The 23,771-nt window shown below is 35.9% G+C and overlaps 2 protein-coding genes across 4 annotated transcripts; one reads left to right on the top strand and one right to left on the bottom strand.

The window, feature by feature from the left end:
* The first annotated feature begins 145 nt into the window (after positions 1 to 145).
* On the top strand, positions 146 to 4,470 carry ndnl2 (necdin-like 2). Its single transcript, XM_026241529.1, has 11 exons — positions 146 to 278; positions 500 to 561; positions 968 to 1,081; positions 1,795 to 1,858; positions 2,001 to 2,080; positions 2,159 to 2,253; positions 2,534 to 2,613; positions 2,706 to 2,748; positions 2,841 to 2,903; positions 3,268 to 3,382; positions 4,200 to 4,470. The coding sequence occupies exons 2-11, from the start codon at positions 511 to 513 to the stop codon at positions 4,269 to 4,271; spliced, it is 777 nt and encodes a 258-aa protein (XP_026097314.1). The 5' UTR covers positions 146 to 278; positions 500 to 510; the 3' UTR covers positions 4,272 to 4,470.
* A 1,317-nt stretch (positions 4,471 to 5,787) lies between these two features.
* si:dkey-96f10.1 (6-phosphofructo-2-kinase/fructose-2,6-bisphosphatase) lies at positions 5,788 to 22,506 on the bottom strand. Of its 3 annotated transcripts, none has more exons than XM_026241526.1 (14): positions 22,286 to 22,506; positions 20,084 to 20,209; positions 18,084 to 18,180; positions 17,676 to 17,742; positions 17,230 to 17,304; positions 16,789 to 16,845; positions 16,447 to 16,568; positions 16,134 to 16,341; positions 13,386 to 13,532; positions 13,131 to 13,235; positions 11,488 to 11,617; positions 8,635 to 8,697; positions 8,478 to 8,542; positions 5,788 to 6,240 (listed from the first exon to the last, which is right to left on the bottom strand). In XM_026241526.1, the coding sequence occupies exons 1-14, from the start codon at positions 22,338 to 22,340 to the stop codon at positions 6,181 to 6,183; spliced, it is 1,377 nt and encodes a 458-aa protein (XP_026097311.1). In that variant the 5' UTR covers positions 22,341 to 22,506; the 3' UTR covers positions 5,788 to 6,180. The 3 variants fall into 3 exon arrangements, with proteins under 3 accessions (XP_026097311.1, XP_026097312.1, XP_026097313.1); XM_026241527.1 differs by having other exon boundaries at positions 22,390 to 22,495; XM_026241528.1 differs by lacking the exon at positions 22,286 to 22,506 and adding an exon at positions 21,209 to 21,421.
* Positions 22,507 to 23,771: the final 1,265 nt, after the last annotated feature.

The raw sequence follows: 23,771 nt of genomic DNA, 5'->3' as shown, positions 1-23,771 counted from the left end.
CAGATTTTCAAATAGTTGTATCTCAGACAAATATTTTCAAATAGTTATATCTCAGACAAATATTGTCCTATCTTAACAAACCATGCATAAATGGAAAGCTTATTTATTCAGCTTTCAGATGATGCATTGCTGTGATGACGGGAGTTGTCCAGCAGGGGGCGGTGTGATGATGCTCAGCTGTCGGCGGAGCGCTGTTCATAAGTAGCAGAAGAAATCACCGGGAAACTGCGCTTTCATGCTAACAGAGCAGTAAATCAAGAATTAAACATCACTGACAGGTGAAAACCGTTTTAAACATACTCACCATACATCGTTGTTGTTGTAATCTACATAATTTAGTCAGATAAAGCATTATCTCTCTGTAAACCTGCTACTCCTGATGTTAATGTCATCTCGTGTCTTTTGTTCGTAACATTCGAAATGACAGATAACGTTAAATGATTCGTGTGTTTTATCTGTTCACATTTGTGTGTATTTCTTTATGTATATAATTCTGAAGGATCGATCGCCATGTCCCAGAGGAAGAGAGCGGTAACCGCTTCACAGAGCAAAACAAAGAGAGTAAGAAAAACACGCAAAACAAATGTACTTTGAAATTATGAATGTTTAAATGATGTAATTAAGTGATTTTAAAACCTTTTAAAGTGTACTCGTTCACATGTAAACCAAAGTAGAACGGCAGTATATGATCATCTATGTATAAAAATAACGTTAAATGGAAACAATATTTCAATTCAAGACGGGTTTTTCAAAGTGCTGATCATACATTCAAATAGTTTTAACCAATACATTAAATAGTATTTATGAGAAAATTCGAGTAAAATAATCAAAGAAAAATAAATGTTTTGTTAATAAGTCATCTAGACATTAACAACACAGCGTTAGTGATAGTGTCTGTGTGTGTGTGTGTGTGTGTGTGTGTGTGTGTGTGTGTGTGTGTGTGTGTGTGTGTGTGTTGTGTCTGCAGCGCTCTCAGGTATCTCTGGATGAGGATGACGAGGATGCTAATTTCAGCCAGATAACCTCATCACAGGTGCAGCGAGCCCGAGAACACTTCACGACTGACCAGCTCGACCGCAAGGTACCTGTCAATAATTTGTGACATTCAGTTCTGCTGTCATAAACTGAGTGTGAAAGCCTTGTCTGGTAATCACAGATCTGGGCTAGTGTGGCTCTGCCTGCTGTAGTATGCACAGGGTACTTGAGTAGTTGAACAGAGTTTGAATAACACTGAACATTTTAGTTGCTGGAATTGTTCATCACTGCTATTGAAACTACCCAAACAAACAAACAAAAACTGCCTTATGCTTATCTATGAACTAGTCTGCTGTGTTCCAGAACAGTGAGAGTTTTCTCAGACCCAAACCATTCAAAATCTTTCTTCAGCTGATTTCTTTCTTCCAGGATTTTTCTTCTTTTAACGCAGTAATCGGGGCTCAGCTTAGACTGTTTTTACATTTTAAAATAAAGTCATGTACATCTTGAAGTTTATTTGGGGGAGGATTGTTCCTTTAGGAACACAAGCAAATTATAAACTTTCTTGACGATGCAGTACCAAACATACTTTTAAATGGAGGGATGGGGGGCATGGGCTATTATAATAAAAATAATCAAGACGTTCCTTGTCTAAAATGACTGGCCTACAACAAATAGCTTATAAATCTCTTATGCTGCTATATTATCATCAAATATCGGTATCAATCTTTTTGTCTAATCTGCACTGACTGCACCTACTTCTTCTTTGGTTGGTTTTACACTGGATTTTTAACTGCTTTTTTCTGTGTTTATGCCAAGGTGGCTGAGGTGGTCCAGTTCATCTTAATTAAAGACCAAAAAAAAATACCCATTCGAAGAGCAGGTTTGTCTTCTGTGGTCAATGAATTAGATCCCCACTGCTTTATCACTAAATAGTTATTCAAAATAGAAAATTATATTTATGTTGTATCTATATATTTAATACATTGTGTTTGTGTTCACTCTCTTTTGACTGATTTCTGCAGACATTGGCAAACATGTGATAAAAGAATACAAAGCCATCTATTCAGAAATCATAAACCGAGTTTGCCGCAAGTTTGATCAGGTACAGACAGATGGAGCATACAGTGGCTACCATATGGATGTGAATTTGAACAGAGGTAAACTTCTGTGTTTGATGCAGGTGTTTGGATTAAAGCTGGTGGAGATTGACCCCAAAAATCACATTTATATCCTGATTAATAAACTGGAGCCCGTTAATGGAGAGCCGGTGAGCATGTAAGTAACACACAAGATGTTAGTTAAGACTTCATGTACTTCTGCAGTAATTCTGTACCTCATTTTGTCCATTCATCAATACATTGTACTTCTTGAATGGATTCTCAGCAGATCTGATCTCTTAAGCTGTCCGTTGCTATTAAATGGAGATAAAAGACAGACCGCCTTACTAACTTTGGGCTGATGCATGAATCAGAAATAGTTTTTGTGTGATTCCTCACACACTTCTGCACTAGTTTTGCTGTGTTGTTATAATGAGGTTCCTTCTGTCTACACACAGGCGTCCTGGAAACCCAAAGACAGGCCTGCTGTTTGTGATTCTGAGCGTCATCTTCATGAAGGGAGGTGTCATTAAAGAGAGTGAGTGATGCACCATTCACACTGTCATTTTACGCCATCACTGAACAGTTTCTGTGGATGCTTTGTTAATCTGTTTTCCATGAATGCTGTAGATCTGGTGTGGAATACACTCAAGAAGCTGCGGGTGGATCCAGGGTTTGTGCACTAGATCCTTTTGAAAAACTAAATTAATGTTTTGTTGTTTTCTGGAGGGGGGTTTCACTTCTGATACCTCTGTATTCAAACAGGGAAAAGCATGATGAGTTTGGTGATGTAAAGAAGGTGGTCACAGATGAGTTTGTACGGCAGAAGTAAGTAAAAGTGTCTTTCACAAACAAAATGATTGGCTTTCTATAACCAGTGCAGAGTAGCACCTGCTCTTTTGAGCCTTGCCCTGACTTTAAACACGCATCAGTGGTTTACAATATGTTAGTTATTAGATAAGGCTGTACTCCGAGGTCCCAGCAGATTTGGTGTGTTCAGAGCTGCTGTTCTGTAGACCATGGACAGGTGGTTTATATCACACCATAGACAATGAAGGGGTCTAATCGAATGAAGACAAAGAGATTCATGTCCTTCATCAGATGACTCCTGACATGCATCTTGGACCACTGAACAATTATCTTTTCTTTTCTTTTCACCAAAGAAATGTCATTTTTCATGTGTCTGCTTTAGATATTTGGAGTATGTGAAGATCCCTCACACAGAGCCAGTGGAGTATGAGTTTCGCTGGGGTCTGCGGGCAGAGAAGGAGGTGTCTAAACTCAAGCTACTGGAGTTTGTTGGAGAGGTTTGTGCAGTTTTGGTTCTGCTCCGTTCATCAATACAGTTTACCAGCCTATCAGTGACAGGCATTGACCAATCTTTGATTACAAGCCCACACATCACACCCAGCCTTGATTAATATACGAAGTATCCAGCTACTTTCTAGCCTGTTCATACCTTTTGAAACTCTGTAGTCTCTTCTTTTATTTGAGATATGTATATAAACAAAACAAAGTTATCATGTTTATAATCTAGCCACAAGTAACAATTATCTGGGTCTAAACAAAACGACTCGTGCAGGCAATAGTTATGATCCGTGAAAATCAAGTGCAATCTGATCTTTTGATTATGATTTTCCATATGTGGTCCTAAATCTGTTACAGATCTGATGTTTGGCAAATCAACTTCAGTCTGAACGCTCAGATAGGAATTAATTCAACTTTTATATTACTGTACATCAATGAACTGTTTACTCTAAGAGTTGGCACCATACATTTGTAAAAACTTTGTACATCACTTTTTTTTCTGTTTACTTTAGGACATGCTGTCTTGTTTATCATTCTTTTACACATGCAGACCAGTGCACAAAATTATTTTGACAGTGTAGTCTATAATTGCTTCGTGCACAATTTGGTGAAGATTGGATGAACGAACTATTAAGGAGTTTGAAAAACATGCCCTGACATGTTCATGAGATTGACCCCTACAGCATCTGTTAAACATCCATCATTATTTATTCATGAGGTTAATGCCTTTCACTTGAGGACATCATATCCACACCAATGAATATAATCTAAGTTCTAGTAAGTAATAAGTGTTGGCGTGTGTCTCTTCTCTCACAGCTTTTTGACCAGGATCCTCAGAGCTGGACACAGCAGTTCAGAGAGGCCAGTGCTGCGGAGACCAGCAGCTAGAGATCATCAACACCTTGTGATGTGCGGTCATTAGCCATATCTAAATAGACCCTGTTATTTAAACTGAGGTGGAAGAAGAACATGCTTTCATATGAAACATCTTTTGGAGCTCTTTTGTCAAAAAAAATTACAATGGTAAAATATTTTAATTACAATGTTTCTTGATTATAAATAAAGTTATTTTACAGTTCTTTTGTTATCAGTGTTCAGAGTGTTATTTTACAGAAGTCGGTGTAGAGATAATTTGGCCAAAAGCGTGCGGACACCCTCTAGTTTGACTATTCCAGCCATTTTTGTGTTGACAATTCAATCACAACAATTAAAAATGCTACTCCAGATAAATTTTTTTTGTTCGAAGGCATGGAAATGGAGATATCAGTGTGCACAAAGCAAGGTGTGCACAGAAATATGTTTTCAAGTCTAGTGTGGAAGAACGTCCCCTGCACGAAGCCCAGACATCAGTGGGGCTCAGATCTGAGATCTAAGGCCATACCAGTAATCTTGTCCCAGACTCTGATTCAGTAACGTATTTCTGCGTGATTTCTACACAGCAGCAACATTGGATGTAACAGAGAGGCTACAAATCATTCATGACCTTAAAATTCAGCCAGTGCTCCACACAAGAGATCTGGGGACTCATGTATAAAATGTTGAGCAGAAACCATCCTAAAATTGATCTTACAATTATCTCGCAAATATGTGTATTTATCATTTATAGAATGAACGCATGCCTCTCTCAAATGTGAAATATATGAAACACAATTGATCTTGAACTTGCGTGCAAATGAATGGTTTCAGCTCTCTGCCTTGTAAACGACTCCTAATTAATGTCATTAACATAAAATATCACAGGTAATCATCCAAATGCTTTAATTTAGAACAGCTCACATTTCCATAAACCTGCAGTACTCCAACAAGTTATATTTTAATTATTAAATTAATTTATTTTATTATAGATATGAGCGTTGGCCTGGATTTAAGTAAACCAACACTCGTATCAAATCTGAGTGTACACAGGCTTTATAAATGAATACAAGTTCCAAGAGATCCATGGCCTCATTTATAAAATATGGACGTTTTCACATTTACGGGTTACTCAGCAGCGGAAGTCATCATAGTTTGGTTAACTTCAAGAAACAGTGAATGGGATAGTACCACAACATTTTGTTTTTGTATTCCTATTTTCTCAAATAGCAAAAGAAAAACTCAATGAACGTATTCACAGCTTTCAAAAATATGAGATTTTACGGTCATCTGCAGCTCTTAATGTGACGCGTTAGCATCTTTAGAGAGGGACAGAAACAATGCACCAGGAGTAGAAAGGGCTTGAATGAAGCATGTTTGGATTTAGATGCACATTTTTACAGGATATAGCGTCGAAAGATTTGTGTACTGCTCCTTGTATGGTTAAATGGTGCTACTGTTTCACAGTTGGAACCAAGTACCAGAAGACGGTCAAACGCTAACACATATAAAGTTCAACACTTTAGACTCATATAGGACAACACAACAAAAATTACTGTCTTCACTTTTAATGAGGTGCAGTTTGAGAGATAAAATGATCTGGTGATGTCTCTGGACTGAGAGTAATTTGACTCATAAAGCAGGAGCATCATAACAAGTGCACAATTAGACCTTCTAATCTTTCACTTTACACATACACCTTCCATAACTAATTCATTTTCATGACATGAATGTATAGATCTAATTAACTGAATCTACAATAGTTGGCATTTCTCGTTCACTTATGTAATTTTATACAAAATCTGAGTTACACTGTTGACGGTGAATAACACCACTCGCCCCAAAATTACTGCAAATTTTAAACAGTTATTCCCAAGGCCAGAAGGCCCTACACAAACATGAAATCATTTAGAGAACTGAACAGGTGTATTTCTTGTGGTCTTGTCTAGTCGTGTTCTGGTACAGTCAGTAAAGCATCCTCTGGATCTCTGTCCACAGCCACATTCTGAAACATCACAAGATGATCAGATCACATAAAGACACATCTCAGACCAAGTAGAGGACAATATGTGCTTTAATTAACATTTGTAAATGCATTTGTAAGTTCTCCAATAATGATGTATCAAATACTATTGTTATATGTTCATGCAAGATTACAATATGATGAATGTAAACCGTATTTACTCAAACTTTATAAAAAAAGTGTATGATTTAATGTGTGATTCATTTGGTTAATCTGTAAATCATAATGAATTATTTACATTTTAAAAAATTGTCTACATATAGATGTTTTCCCAATTTCAACTGCTTTTTTTCATCAGAATATTTGTAAATATCTGAATGAACAGAAAAAGATCCAGAGCGGGGGTCAATATCAAAAGTAGCAGTCAGTATGTGGTGTGTCCAGGCTTTATGTCTCAACTTAATGAACTGAGAAAGATTTGCCAGTTGTTGCTGTGAGATTTTACTTCACTCTTTCACCAAGCACTTGTCTATCCTCAAATACATCTGGGGGTTCATATGGTCATGTGGTCTGGCATTAAACGGACGACCAGCTGTCCTTCCCTGGCTTACTTTACATTACACACATGCAGTTTATTGCTCTGCAGTTCTCAAGCCTTCTGCAGCAGGAACAATGATTGTTAACACAGGTTAGCAGAAACCCCGAATATCTTTCTTCTGCTGTTATTCAGTGTCAGTAGAAAGGTCTCTTTACTGTCCTAAGTTATTGTAACTGTGACATAAAAACTCATATGACTGTAAACTGTAAGTGTCTTAAAGAGGTGCTATTATGCTTTTTCACTTTTTAAACTTTAGTTAGTCTAATGTTGCTGTACAGTATGAGCATAAAAAATATCTGCAGTTACAAAGCTCAAAGTCCATTACAAAATTAGATATTTAACAGATATACCTTTTCAAAAACTGCAACAAATGACTCGTTTGGACTACAATGCATATTTTACGGGATTAGTGATATCACAAATATTGACAAATGGGATGAGACCTGGTTGAGCTGCACTAGAGAAGGCAACACGTGTTATCACTATGCTGGAGACACGCTAGCTTTCCCAAAACACACAAACTTAGAGTGATTACAGTCATCCAGGTTTAAATCGGCTCAAATTGAGTTGATTTTCCTATATTTACACTGGAGTTAATAAAGATCTGTACATTTTATTTAGATTTTACAAAATGATCTGCCCAAGTAAATCACTTGTTTGTGGTGCCTCTAAGGAAAACAATGGTTAGGGTATAGTTCAGTTTCTGACTGCAATAATAATTTGTCACAATTGTACGTATGCACAAGATGGCACTGAAGAATCGACAGAAGAATTTGCCTGCTCAAAGACTAGACCTGAACCCCATTAAATTGGTACTTATAAAGTATATAATGTATAAATCCTACCAGCAAATTAAGAGTTTATTCAGTGAAAAGTCATAGTTAACATTCAGTTTATAGTGATAATTGGTCCCATAACTAAAGTGTAATCCACCTCTGGGATGATTTGGAGAAATGAGCAAGGCCCCATAATCCACCATCAGGATCTGACCCTCACTAATGCCTTTGTCTGTGAATGGTAGCAAATCCTACGGCCATGATACAACATATGTCAAGAGCTTTTTTGACCCTAAGACTAAAAATAAAAACGAACAATTTAAAAACACATAACACGAATACAGTAAGAGGATAAACAGAAAATACATTCATGTATGATCAGTTTTACTCACAGGATACTGTATTATGAATACTGCCCATCATAGACTGCTATGCATTAAAACACACTGTTTTTCCCTCATGCAATTTCCCCAAACTTCTTAGATTTACAGTTTTTAGTCTGTATTTATTTATTATTTAATATAACTGTAGTTATCTGTTGTGGAAAAATTCAAACCATTTGTATTTAATCTATATCTATAAAAAAGCTATACCAAATTATTCTCTGATTACCCATTAAGATAAATTGTACTAAGTCACAGTCAAATGTATTAAAATCAACCATTACAGGCACAAATTAAAAGATTCATGTTTTTTATATCATCAAAGGCAAATACTTTAAATTAGATGTACGTAAATAAGATGAAGTACTTCTTTAAACGTAGATGGAAAAGTTACTTTATGATTCTGTGTTTTGTACTAATGAGTGAACTGAAAGAAAATAGCATTGTTGAAGATCTGTTGTGAAATTAGTGACTGCTCTTTAATTGATAAACATTAGAGTATGAAAGTATTACTGTGCTCACCATGGGTCTGTCTCTGTGTGTGTTTACTGCTTCAACATTCAGGAAAATAGACTCAACTTCACAGCCTGCAAATACATTAGAAAAAACAGATAATTTCATGATCTAACAGATCTCTATTTTAAAAGCTATATTTCAGAAGAGATTAAGAGAGTCTGACCATAGGCAACAGGGGTGAGTTTCATCACCGTATGCAGAGGACACTTCAGATAAGGCAGCTCTTCTGGAGGAACATCAGGTCATTAAAACACTCAGCCTAATGTACATGTACACCCTCGACTGACAGTTTTCTATCCAAGCAATGTTGTAACAGTGACATGCAAAATGTGTGTGACATTCATACCTGGATTTCTGTATTGATTAATCAGACAAACACAATCCAACTAATAACACACAATCAGTGGGACTGTATTTTTTACTAAAGACATTGACTAAGCATTACTGTGTATCCTGATTTTAACAGTTTGTGGATCCTATTTAGCAGAAGCACAACTTCTACCAAATTTTTCTTGTAGCTGCTTAAATAGACACCACCTTTGAGGATACATTGGGTTAAAGGTACAGAGTGGGGTCAACGAGTGCAGGAGAATAAGAGTTAAAAAGATACCAGTTCAATCCAATGTTCAGTCACATGACTATGTAACTAGATGGGCAACAGAGAGTATATTGTTACTCCCCAATGCTAAAACTAACTCTCCCGGATGTACAGTACTATATAGGGCAATGAAATCATGTACTTTTTTACCAAGGTCATGAACAATTAAAACATGGAAAAAAGATTTTGGAAGGCACACTGTATTATTGTATTTATAGATAGTTGAGGCATAATAATTAATTGAATGAGCAATACGTTTCATAGTAGCTGATTTATATATTAAAAGGCTGAAGAAATGATTAAATTGGTGCTCATGGAATGTGAAAAATGTATTTAATATTTTTTATATGTATGTAATAATGTATGAATTTTAAGTGTTGTGTGGACCCCAGGAAGACTAGCAGTGCTTTTAATGGGGATCCAAATAAATTAATGTGGACAAAGTACATAAATCCATTACTTTGGTGAAAGTACAGATACTGCTGGTCGAATATTACTCCATTACAAGTGGAGGTTGTAAAGACAGATTTTTACTGAAGTAAAAGTACAGAAGTACTTGCTTATAAAAGTACTTAAGTGCCAGAAGTAAATTTCCTTTTTTATGTCAGTGCACTGCTTTATTATTGCTGTATGTAATACTTGCAATACCAACAATTATATAATAATACCAACAATTGTAATACTTGCCATACATTTTAGATTGTAGTATATCTTTAGAATATAGAGCTTTTAGAATGTTAAATATAGAAATGAAACAAGTGAGTTGACAATATATATATAATTATTATTTAACACCCTTACCCACCCCCACAAAAGCAGCACAGTAGTGATCTCATATTGCTCTGGCAGTGCACACATCTACCATTCATCCCCATTTGAACCGAGTGGACTCTGAAATTTCTGTAAATAGGAAGAGAAAAAAAATCAAACCTGCTTTAAAGCCCAGCAACACAACTGTAGCTTGTTAGCTTTACTACACTGCTTTAACAAAACAGCAAGATTTATTTGACATCAAAAAGACAAAAAAAAAAAAAAAAAGCTCTCTAATCTCTCTTTCAGTCTTATGTGATGCACCGAACGGTGTGCACCGGTGATGCACCGAACGATGTGATGCACCGAACGGTCTGTGCAGTGCCGCTTCAAGTCAAACACACTGTGCTTTGTTATGCTTTGCACAGCGGTTCTTCTGTGGCTGTATAGGTAATATTGACATTTACACAGTTTTGCTAAATCAGACAATATTGTCTGATATTAATACAATATTAACTCCTTAACGCTCTTCTCTAACTTATTGTTATTGAATTGTTGCAAATAAATATTACATTTACAACTGGTCAGTGTTAAAAAAATGCTGGGAAATAATGTAATGTAGACCTATAAGAGGTCTTACTTAAAGACTGTCCAGATTTTTTTTTTTAAATAATAATAATAATAAATTTAGAAAAGAAAAAAAAAATTCACAGACTGACTTTTTCAAAGCTGCTACATAGTAACAACTTTCTACTTCGATGATCTTGATAGGAATGTAGTGGAGTGAAAAGCATGATATTTGTCTTAGTTAAATTAGTGAAGTTAAAGTCATACGTTTTCAGAAAAAAATGTAATCACAGATTCAAAAACTGCATTTAAGTACAATATGTTCTGTTAGTACTGTACTGTAAATGTACTTTGTCCACTTCCAAATGCACTGTCCACCTCTGCATATCAGCATGTAAAATGCCAAGCATCAGATTCAAGTGGCATAAAGACTTGGACTCAGGAATGATGGAAATGTGTTCTGTGGCGTGATGAATTGTGTTTATGTTGGGCTAATCTGTTGGGCTAAACAAGCCTGAATGCACAGTGCAGTTGAACGTACTCCATGGTGACTGAAGAGTTTGTTGTTTGACAGGAATCAGTGAATTTCCAGAAGCACAGACACGTTTAGTAACAGAACTACCAGATAAAGGTAAAGCGCTGCTCTGGCAGTTAATTCACATATTAAATAGCTTCAGTCCCCCCAAAAAGAGATTTATGAACTTCCCTGGTAGCAATTTTAAAAAGGATTTATGTGGAGTAGTTAAAACTGTGTCCCAAGTCTACTTTTTTTTTAAATGAGGTAATTAGGCTGTGGTAATTGTCACAAATCCTTCTTTCAAGCCTGAATGAATAAGGGAAACTATCAAATTATTTGGATAGTTTTTAGTTTGTTTGCTTGTGGGAAAATAATGATAGGCCTAATGCTCCAACCTAAGTAACAAACACTAGAGTACACTGATAGGACTAGTGCCAGTGTGGACTAGAATAACGATCACAACACTTTTTAATCAATACAGAAATCCAGGTCGTTCCAAAGGGTTCGCAGTCTTTTGATTGCAACTGAACCGCTCAAGTGTTGGAGTAATGTTCCAGTAGTATGTTCTGAAAGACTTTCTCTACCTGAAGTTTTGTCTAGGAAGTACGCCAGCAGACAGCGCATGATAGCCTGATGACATATGACCAGAACATTCTCCTGCCGCTCAAGCTCCATGATCACAGGCTCTAAACGCTGAACCAGATCCTCGTAGGACTGAACACACACAAAAACACAAGCACTGCAATACAAATAAAACAGGCATAAAAACACCTTACTGTCATTTCAGATCAGTTTGTCCACCTGGTCTAAAAAAATTCAGAGGATAGCTCACCCTACCCTCACAAATGTGAAGACAAAACATTTTGATTGCCTCTTGGTTGCTGGCTGCAGTACAGGGGTCCATTCTTCATACATCACTTATTACAACCAAATTATCCACTGATCTGTGGCTAATTTGGTTCTTCAAATGAATTTGCCGATTTGATTGAAATATCTGGATTAGGTTGTCTAAAATTTCTGCTCATTCTCATGTTAGGTACAGATTATTGATACTCAAAACCACGATCAGCAATGCAGCGATTGGCTGGCGGCAAGACAGCAATGTAATGACATCATATAATTAAAAAAGAGTACAAGCGAACAAATATACATAGATGTTATAATAGATAAATTAAATGTGAACTGTAATTTCTTTTTTTTCTTTTTTTTTTTTTTTTTACATGATTCACATTTTCTAGTATTTGTACAGGCTTTACATTTTTATTTCAATGTTGTAATTAGCAATCTTTGAAGCAGATTTGTTACGTGACAGCATTAAGTCATCTGCATCTCCTGCGCTCCATCAAGCCACTCTTATAATATTTGTCACCACTCAAATTAATGCATGACTCAGATTAACTGTATGTGTGTAAGACTCCAATACAATTATAAATAAATTATTTTATCACAAATAAATCTTTCAGTGATTAAAACTGGATGTTTCTATAGTATTAAAGACTACACCATATTATTAGCCTATATTATATTTAAATTACATTTTAAATTGTTATTATTCTAAATTATTGTCCCTGGATCAGTAGGGTACTCTTGTAATGAAGTAGCAGTGGCTGGGACAGATTAAAAGTTTCAATTATGCTTAAAAAGATGCAATCTAATCCTGTAGCACATGGCTAGTGTGGCTACTCATTAGTCGTGTGCTTTTGTGTTGTCTTGTTTTGGGATGACATGTTTTGTGTGAATACACACTTCACAATTTTAATTTTTCTTTTTTGCATTTAGGCAAAATATACATATAATCTGAATTATTTAAAACAAGTGAAACTGAACCATACATACATTTGAAGTCAGGGATGGAGCTCCTCTACACATGAGTGAGAAGATCTTCATTCATGTATAAATGTAATAGCCTAATGATCATAGTCTGTGTTTGGACTTTACTCTGTTGATTTACATTATTGACAAGTTATTGGTGGTGATCAAAGAGATAATAATATATCACTAATTAAAGACTATTTTATGATGACAAGGAGGTGTAATTTGCATACTGGAGAATAATTACCATAATTAATAAAAACTAAACCCAGAGTCATTCGCTTTATTTGTTAAAGTTCAATAAATTTTCCACAAGCGATAGCATAAATGCAAACTCCAGCAGTGAACCAACAACATTTACCACTGGAGTATGGCCAATAAATTCCTAATTTTTCTTGCCATGACATATACTCACTTCACCCTTTGGATAGCGGTACCGGTATTTGTCTTGGTCTCTGAGAGCAAACTCCTCAGGAAAGTGATCCTGAATCTCTTCGTAAGTCATCTCCTCACACACACCCTGCACAAGAACACATGACAAATATCTCTCAATCAAGAAGACACAAATGCACTCTGCAAAAGAACCAAAACAAAGAGCTTCTGCCTGGGATTTCAAATCAGCAAATGCTGTCGATGTCAAATGTGTCACTAGAAACAGGACTAGACTCACTGCATCAATCTCGTTCAGTGCTTTCCACTGTTCGTAAGGCACTCCAATCGCCTCTGCGGTCTGGATCGTTCTCCTCATGTGACTGGTCCAGATCTTCAAATCCAGGATGCACTGACCCCTGATGTATGTGCCTAGAGCTTCGGCAAACTGACAACAAATATTTTTAGTTGCTGTGCAGAGGTTATGGATGTTTCTAGGGCATTGCCAGGTAATTTTTTAGGGGTGACATGGAAGTGGACAAGTAAGGTGGGTTACTGCGCCACTTAAATGAGTACACCCCAGATCTCTATACTATTATGTGTTGGGGTTTAGGGCAGTCAAATTAAAATTCAAACATTCATCAAATTTAGGATAATAAATGCACAAATGAATGAAAAAACTTGCATTCAATGTTATGATGTAATGCTCTGAAACTATGTGAATTGAGGCTTTTCTTACACCTCTCAATTCAAATGTGCCTCCAGCATACTCTTTAGGCAAGGGGTGCAGAGTTTAGCCTCAAACACACCTGATCCAGAAAATAAAGACTCCAGGAACTGAATTCTGCAACCTTGCTTTAGGCAAATTTTAGGTGATCAGTTACATAGACATAACCCACTGACAGTGTACAACTCAAGGATCCCAACTTTGCACATCTTTTGCCCAATCTGACATAAATAGATGAAAAGTTCCCTTTTGAGGGAACTCACACTGTGAAAGAAAATCTGCTATGGGAATATCTCTGCATGACTGTGGCCATAATACTGAACGTAGCTCCATGTAGCTTCGCTTTTCTGTTGAATCTCTATTTTACTATCACTCTCTGTTGTTTAAAGGCATAACATATAACTTAATTCCCACCATATTTCTGATTTCATCTATCAAACTAATCTGATTAATTTGATAATTCACTTTTATTCTAAAACATCGAGTGCAGCGTGTTAGCCGGTTAGCTTGTCATCCACATAGCTATTCAGGTCTATTGCTGTTTTCTTCTTTTTTTCTCACTCCATTTTCTTTTCTCTCTAGCTCTGTTTTTGCATGAGTTCATCATACAACAATGGTAAGTCAGTATCATTCATCAATCATGTTGAATAATGTCTTCTTCTCCTGCTATTGATATTCTGGTCAAAACACTGTTAAACCAGATGATTACATTATTTTAAATGAATCTACCCCACAAGATTACTGTTATAAATATGAGCTGCGGCAAAAAGGTAAAAGGGGAGGTGTTGCTTCAATTTATAACAATATTTTCAGAATTTCTCAGAGGGCAGGCTTCTAATCTCAATATTTTGGTGCATTGGTCTTTTCTTCTCCTCTGAACGGTTCTTCAGCCCCTGCTGCTGAAAAAAAAAAGCCCAACCGCATGAGGCTGCTACCAGCACACTTTACTTTTGGGATGGTACCCTGCAGGGAATGAGCAGAGCTGGATTCCTTCAAACATGATGCTTAGGATTGAGGTTCATCAGACCAGAGAATCTTGTTTCTCAGTGTCTGAGGGTCCTTTATGTGCTTTTTTGCTAATTCCAAGTGTGTTTTCATTTGTCTTCACTGAGGAAAGGATTGAGTCTTGATGTTTAGTTCTAGAAAGAGTCCTGGTTGTTTCAAACTTCTTCCATTAAGTGTAATAGAGACTACATGCTTCTGTGACCCTTCAATTTTTTCTGAACTTTTCCCCAGTTGTGTGTCTTGGTGCAGACCTGTTTCTGAGCTCTACGGGTAGTTCATTTGACCTCAGGGCTTGGTTTTTGCTCTGTTGTGCATTATTAGCTGTAGACCTTTTATTAAGATGAGTGTGCCTTTCCCAATCATACCCATTCAATTGAATTTGCCACAGGTTAACTTCACTTGAAGTGTGGTAAAATTTATAAACAAAAATTTATGCTCCTTAGCTAAATTTCAACTGTCCCAGATAATACTTATGAAATGGAATCGTTTTAGTATTTTTATTTTTAATAAATTTGCAAGGATGATAAAAACCTTTTTTTTTCTTTACCATTATGGTGTATGGAGTTTAGATTGATGTGGGAAAAAATACATTTAAAGAAGTTTGACATAAAGTAGCAACATAACAAAATGTGAAAAAACAAAATGTAGAGTTATGAATACTTTCGCAAGGCAAAGTACACCTAAGAGTTTGCTGCTGCACAAATAGCATTTATAATTTTCAGAGAAACCCTGAGAGCACGCTGTGATGTGCTCTAGTATTTAAATGTAAAGCAGCAAGCACTTTGGCAGTGTATGCAACTTGAATCAATCAAATTGTGCCAAGTAGTTAAATGCTGTATATCCTCAGTTTGCCTTAATGACCTGTCAGTGTCTGTGAGTTTATTCAGAGGCCATTTAAGTCTTACATTAATTTATTTGAAGAGTTTTGTTTGAATTGACCAAATTTTTGCCTTAAAAATAGCTTCCCTTTGTTTAAGCTTACCTAAACATTGTGTGATGTTACTTTTGTTTGTTTTTTTGTAATAGAATTTACAGGTAATTATTTGACGGACAAAATATTTAAATTGGATAAAAGAAAAATGTATATGAATCCCTGATAAATATAATTAATGTTATATAAACATAAACGTCAAATACCTCACTCAAGAAGCATTAAGACGAAGGAAAGAAGTAGAATGCTTCTCTTCATTATGGTATTAGTAGTGACATTAGCAGTAACAATAAACATAATAATTCATTAAAACGTTATAGCCAGCAATTCAGTCTAAAAGCCCTGCTCAATACTATTTGCATTAGTTTAATCAGATTTACACTAACCTTCACTCCTCGTGCCGAGAGGCCGGAGTCACCTCCGATACGCCCCAAAAGGTTGAGTTCACTCTCTCCATGACGGCAGAGGTAGATAGTGCGAGGTGTGACATGGATGTTCATCAGATAATAGACGATCCTGCTCTGAATATGATCTTGAACCTGATTAGCCAGGTACCTACTGCCCACATTAAAGATCTTGATGTATGACAAGTACCTGTGGACACAAAGAGAGAGAACAGCAATGGTGAGGACTTCCACTACAGTCATGTCAAACATACAATCATGTTAGTCAAATTCACTCAGCATGACAATGCTTCACCTGTCTTTGTCATCGTCTAAAGGAACATATGTGAGTCTGTAGCAGTCTATTCTCTTAAGGAAATCAGCCACAGCCTCCTCTTTATCACAGTTAACATAATCAGGACTGCTCAGCTTCACTTGCTGCAGATAAACAAAGGTCTTTTATAGAAAGAAGGGCATGTATGTTTTTTAAAGAATTGCCCACAAAACAAACATTTACTCCAATACAGACAACTGACCAGGTAATATTTTAAAATGATGCACCTCATTAAAAAGCAACTTATACATACAGCCACAATAATACACAAAGATCAATAATAAAAAGTAAAAAATAAAAAATAACTTTTTAACGTTTCTTCACCTTGATGTTTTCTGCAATGATTTCTGGGTCATCACAAAGAGACTCAACAAAAAACACCTACAAGAAAGACAACCCTACTTTAGAAGTTATAAAATGTGGAAATATTTTCTAAATATACTCAAGAAATTAGGTCGGAATTTGGTAACACTTTAGATTAATAAACATTATTCAGTATTAATTAGTTGCTAATTAGCATGCATGTTGGGTGTTTATTATTTCTTATAAAGAACATCTTAAAGCATGGCCATAGTCTAAATTCCTTAATCCTACCCATTACCTTATCTTTATTACTACAAGATCTTTACTTACTACAAACAAGCAGCAAATAATAAATGTATTTAGGGTAGACTCTTGGCTAACAAATAAACACAGGTTCCCTAATCTAAAGTGTTACCATTAATTTGATGATCAGTAATTCATCAGTTCACCTTTTTCACTCACTTTATAGCCATTCTCTTTAGCAAAGGCGAGGATCACCTCTCTGCGTTCTCTGGTTGTGTTGGTCGCATCAAACACCTGAACATAAATGTGCTGAATTAGTCATACCATCATTAAAAACCTTTCACTTACACTACCCATCAAAATGTACAATTTTAGAGTTTCTGCTGCTTTAAAAATATACTGTTTTCATATATATATATATATATTAAAATCATAATTATATCAAACATTTGGCAGGGGGTGTATAAACACACAGGATCATTAAACAGAGCATACTGGAGCATTAAACTACTATGATAACACTTATTGCCTTATCAACTTTAGTGTTAATTGTTCAGAGAAAGATAAAGTGTCTGTACATCCCTTCTCAAATCACTGATTTCTGTATAACATCAGTAAATTATCCATGTTTAGGTGAGCACGTGTGTGTGTATGCTGTCACTTACTGCCACTTGTCCATGATCCTGAGTGAAGTAACAAAAGACGTCCTTCAACGCCACCAGAGCACACGCTCTAAACACACAGTTTACAGAAAGAACAGTTAGTTCTGCTGCTTATATCAGATTGGGTGAATGGTATACTGATATAGAGTGAATTCCAGTTGCAAGTGAGCATCCCTGTGACCAAGCAGAAACTGAAGTCAAAATGGAAGTCTAGTGCAACTGGCTCTCAGTGGATTTTTCAGAGACCCTTTCGAAACACAGTATCATTCAATCAAATTATGGATTCAGAAACAAATGCTGCCACATTGACTCAAAGATGAACTTTGTCAGCCTTTCTGGTATACAGACAAACAGCTTAACAACTCTTGTTTAGGTGATACTGCTTAGATAAAAAACTCGTGAGTTTCTCACTTGCGAATTTTCATGGCCTCTTCATTGTCTGGGCGGAAGAATTCAAAACTCTTGTAGGTACGTACAGCATCTCTGCGGTACTGTCCAACATTAAACACTGTTAAAATAGTTTCACATTAGTGATAATGTATAGTGCAAGAAGTAATGCTCATGACTTGATTTCAACAACCAAGGCACAGTTAAAGATACATATTTTAAGACTTCTTGAAAAATAACCAAACCTTTTGCCAAATTTGCCCAATTACAAGTGAAAATTCCAGAAATAACCATATTATTTTGGCAACAAAAACATATATATTTCTAATATCTACCAATATATTAGCCAGAAATGACATGTATCAACCACTAACTGTGCTATTTGGTCAGTTTAAAGAAACTGTTATCCAAAGTTTTCACTAACCAGCTTAAATATATATTTTTAAATATTGATTTTGATGGCTGCAAAACATTTCAAATAAGTTGGAACAGAAGCAAAATAAAAGTGAAATGGTTATCCACCTTATTTTTCCAGTGAAGAAGGCATGGCCATTTTGTAAATTTAATGACTTTGCTGCAGCCTGGAATTGAACTACTGGTTTCGTCTGGTCAGAGGAGAACTGGCCCCCAACTGAGCCTGGTTTCTCCCAAGGTTTTTTTCTCCATTCTGTCACCGATGGAATTTCGGTTCCTTGCCGCTGTAGCCTCTGGCTTGCTTAGTTGGGGTCACTTCATCTACAGCGATATCGTTGACTTGATTGCACAGATACTATTTAAACCTAACTGAGTTGGATGATGACATCACTGAATTCAATGATGAACTGCCTTTTTTTTCCCATTTAATGTGGTTCAGTTGCTTTGACACAATCTGTATTGTTAAAAACACTATATAAATAAAGGTGACTTGACGACTTGAATGTGGCTTTGTGGATGAGTGTCAAACAAATAAAATAAAATAAACATTTCTCAATGCAAAATCGAAAAAGATTTAAGGTCTTTCACCACCTTATTGTGAAAAGGTTCAGGGAACCCAGAGAATTCACAGTACATGTAGGGCAAGGAAGGAAATCTCTGGTTAATGTCTGTGACCTTTGAGCCCTCAGATGGCATTGCATAAGAAACCATCATTGGTGTTAAATATAGCCACATGGGCTCAGGAGTAATTCAGAAAACTGCTTTACCACAGTCTGCTGCTGCTTCAAGAAATGCAGCTTCAATCTCTGTTACGCAAGGAGAAAGCTGTACATCAAATGTAGAGATGCCAACAGGTTCCCTGGACCAGACCTTAGATAGTCACGTGTGCTGCACTCATGAGTCCACATTTCAACTTGTTTCCAGGAAAAATGGATTTTCGAATTCTCAGTCCCAAAGAGACCATCCGGACTTTCATCAGTGACAGAAACAAAAATAAATATCTGTCATGGTATGGAGGTTTTTCATGGGCAGTCCATGGTTATTAGATCAAGACAATGCCAGTTCTCAGTCTGCATGTGCTACAGCAGTGAGGTATTCTAGACACCTGGATGGCCAGCAGAACTGTCTCCAATTGAAAATGTATGTCCCATCATGAAAAGGAGAATCAGGCAATAACGACTATGGACTGATGAGCAGCTGAAGTCTTGTATAACGCAAGATTTGACCATAATTTTGCATGCAAAACTTTAACAGTTAGTATCCTCAATTCTCAAACAATTAATCATTGTAATTAATAGGATATTTGAAGTGACAATATGCCCATTTCTTCAGAGTTGTTGCAGCCATCAACATCAAAACTTGTTTATATTTACAAAAATAAATACAGTCGGTCTGTGAAGACTTTAGAGATATTTTCTTTGTATGTCTGTCAGTTAAATGAAGTTTAAAGAGGATTAACAAATCACAGATTCTTGATTTTTATTGCATTTTACAAAATGTCCCAACCTTTTTTGAATAGAGGTTCTAATGTGTACGAGAAGATTTGGTGCTTTACCTGCTAATCTGATGAGTTGATTAGTTCATATAATGTTATGTGTAATAATTCTCACCCCTGGTGGGAACCCCAATCCAGTTGAGGTAGCGTGTGAGTTTCTTTGAGATGTAGGTCTTTCCACGGGCAGGCAGACCAACCATCACAATCATGGTGGGCGAGTTGGTGAACTGTGGTACTGATGCTGAAATAAACACACACAACATGTCTAAACAAACAAAAACTCATCAGTTTTATACACACTAGATATTAGTCTAATATTTCATTGTCATACAGAAACAAATTCATCATTTGATATGGTTTTATAATGGGTTTTGTAAACTGATCTCAATGGAGATGAAGAAACATTGCTTACACTCCCACCCATTTCATTGTAATTCACATCAGTGAAAATATTGTACTAATGCCTCTTGTATCAGTGGTCTCTGTGTTTGTTTGTGTGTGTGCAAAGGGCAGTGAACTGGACTTCAGTGAGGTGAACAGCCCTGAGGACATAAACTGTTACACATTGCATCAAACACCATTAAAAAACACACAAAACAAACACAAAACTGATATTTTATTACAAATAACTGCAAAATTATAGTATTAGGAAATATCATCTGTATCTATGATTTTATTTTAAAATGGTTTCACTATGCAATAAACTTTCTTTGTGAGCTACTTTTTATTTTCTTTTATATATAACATTATAATGATTTTAGAAAAAAACTGGAAAAAAAAAAAAACAATAATCAATCATTTAAAGAGTCCAGTAAAAAGAGGACAGAGAAAATGGGAAATAAATCTTTATATAATCGTATGTTAGAGTAAAAGCATCAATAGTACTTTGGCCTTTTTAATTCGTGCTGTTGTACATTCACAAGTCACTATTTTAAGGAGGCTATGGATCCAATATGTTTTTCCACAAGTGGTGTAAACCAGTTCTGAAACTATGCAATATACTTTCTTATCTCTCACTTAGGGAGTCCCCTAAATATAAAGGTGTAATGAAAAATAGTTTACAGAGGTCTAAAATAAAAGTTGTTTCAAATGTTTTACAAAGAAACACTGAAAAAGTTCACTTAGCAAGATACATTTTTTAACAGTGTAGTTAACTGATAGCCTACTTTGAAAACTTGATAAGACCACAGAAATATAGTGAGGAATGAGACAGAGATGTTTCTTTAGACGTATGACTTACAGCCTCTTCGCCGTCTCAACCTACTGCTCACCCATGGCACCCAGATCTTCTCCAGAGGATTTTGTGTCAGTTCAATTTGATACATATTCACCGATGTGTTTGATACAGCTGTGTCTGAGTATGGTAAGTGCACAAAGAGACCAGTAGAGCTGCAGTCTTCTCTTAAGAATGAACTGTATGTGTAGCCTTGTCCACTCTGAAGCAGATGTGTATTTAAACTGGTGAACCCTGATGGAGGAGGTGCATCAAGCACCTGACACAATGTCACACTAAAACACCCTGCACCTATTCACCACAAAACAGGCGAGAGTATGCCACTAAAAATAATCATTAAAAATAAGGCATTCTTTCCATAGCCGTGGGGTAGAAGTCAATTCATCTAGAATTCCCAGAAATATGAAGATACTGTCTAATTTAAAATAAATAAAAACCAGCAACTATCATTTAAAATAATAATAATAAAGTATTTTTTTAAATACTAGTGTACGTGCTTTTTAACACATTCTGACTTTTTTCCCCATATAGTTGTAACTCAAACAGCAGACAGATGCTCTCTGTCCAGAAGTCAGTGTTTATCCAGAACACATTTGACACATTTGTAAGAAGACACCACAGCCCTGCCAGCACAGACACCAATGTATGTGTGGAGAGGATTGACTATGTTTGTGAGGTCCAAAATGTCCTTACTAATGTAGTGAAACCTGCTAAAAACCAACTAGAAAGCAGAATCTCACTAGTTAAAAAGTTTTAAAAATAGGCCAGATATGTTGTATTAAAATATAGTGTTATGCAAAGGTTTCTGTAAAGGGTTATTTTTAGGGACAGGGTTAGGCAATAGAAAATACCAATAACTTGATATAAAAATGATGGAAGACATCATAGTGAAACAAGTGTGTGTGTGTGTGTGTGTGTGTGTGTGTGTGTGTGTGTGTGTGTGTGTGTGTGTGTGTGTGTGTGTGTGTGTGTGTGTGTGTGTGTGTGCGTGCGTGCGTGCGTGTGTCTGAGAGAGAGCGAGAGCATTGAAAACGCAGTTTTCATGCAGTATCTCATGCTCATAGATATTTATTTGAGTCTAACCTGTGCTCTCGCAGCGCGTTCTCTTTCTCATGACGGCTTTCTCACGACGCTCCATTAATAACACACATTAACACAAATAGCACACATACAGACAGAATGCCCACCATACTGCTCGAAGACTGGTGACTTGAATATTCACTAGTCATGATTACGTCGTTTGACTCCTTCCAATGGCGAAGGGCTGGCTCGCCATAGCAGCACTTTGCAGTCCACAGTCATGTGTTTTTGAAGGGGACAGTTAACGTTACAGTGCGAGAATTATGTGTCTCATCCCACTTGGCATGATTCCCTGACTGTTTTGTATCTGATAACAAAACATCGACGCAATTTCAACATAATGCATAACTTGATTCTGTCTGGTGGTGGATAATAATAATAATAATAATAATAATAATAATAATAAACTTTATTATCTATAGCACCTTTAAATGTAGATCTCAAAACGCTGAAAAAAAATAACTTAAATAAAAAGATACAAATATAAATAATACAACCAAAAATGTTAAATACAAATCAAACAACAGCAAATAAAACAATTTTAATAATATATAAATGTTTAATAATACAAATGTTTAATTAAAAGCTACCCTAAAAAAAAGAAAAAAAAAGAAAAGAGTTGAGAGTTTTAGCTTGTCTATAATAAAGTATTCCACAGTTTTGGCAATAATGAAGAAAAAGCCCTATCGCCCATCAATCTTAAAGGGGTTAATGGAACAGTTAAAAGTCCAGTTTCAGATGAGTGAAGGCAGGGCCGTGCACAGACCTTTTGAGGGGCATGTGCTGAAATTGAAAAAGGGCACCCCCTCCCTTTTTTTATATCAATTATATATATTCTCTTTTTTAGCTATTCTGTTTGGTTTCATAAGCTAATTTGTATTATTTGGTTAACATTTTTATGAATGACATTGAGAAGAGGGGAAGGTGAGCAATGAGTCAAGTATTTTTGACTAACTTTTTTGAAATATAATTAAAGTAATTATGTCCAACACTACGGTACAACTCAATTCCAGATTATAAGAAACTATAGCCATACCTTTACTATAACATATCCAACATGTTTCCGCCTACCTGGCAAAAATTTGATACTGTGGTGGACCAGGGATGTTGGTTTCTTGAAGGTCTCCTATTCACTACACTTTCCCTAAAATAAGCCAGCAATGAAAAAATAAATAAAAATAGTGTGAAAAGTACATTTCTGTATTTCTGATGGATCACGTGACACTGAAGAGTACTAACTGCAGTAATGATGCTGAAAATTCAGCTTTGATCACAAAAATAAATTACATTTTAAAATATATTCAAATAGAAAACAGTTATTTAAAATTGTAAAAATATTACACTATATTACTGTTTTTGCTGTATTTTGGATCAAATAAACGAAGCCTTGGAATGAATCATGAATTACATTCTGCATGATAAAATATAAAGATTTCACAGTGATCTTCTGTAAATTTTTTTAGTTACTACTACATTACTGTAGTAAAAC

This window comes from Carassius auratus, linkage group LG48F (genome assembly GCF_003368295.1).
Source record: "Carassius auratus strain Wakin linkage group LG48F, ASM336829v1, whole genome shotgun sequence".
Lineage (NCBI taxonomy): Eukaryota > Metazoa > Chordata > Actinopteri > Cypriniformes > Cyprinidae > Carassius > Carassius auratus.
This window is presented reverse-complemented; position numbering and strand designations above follow the sequence as displayed.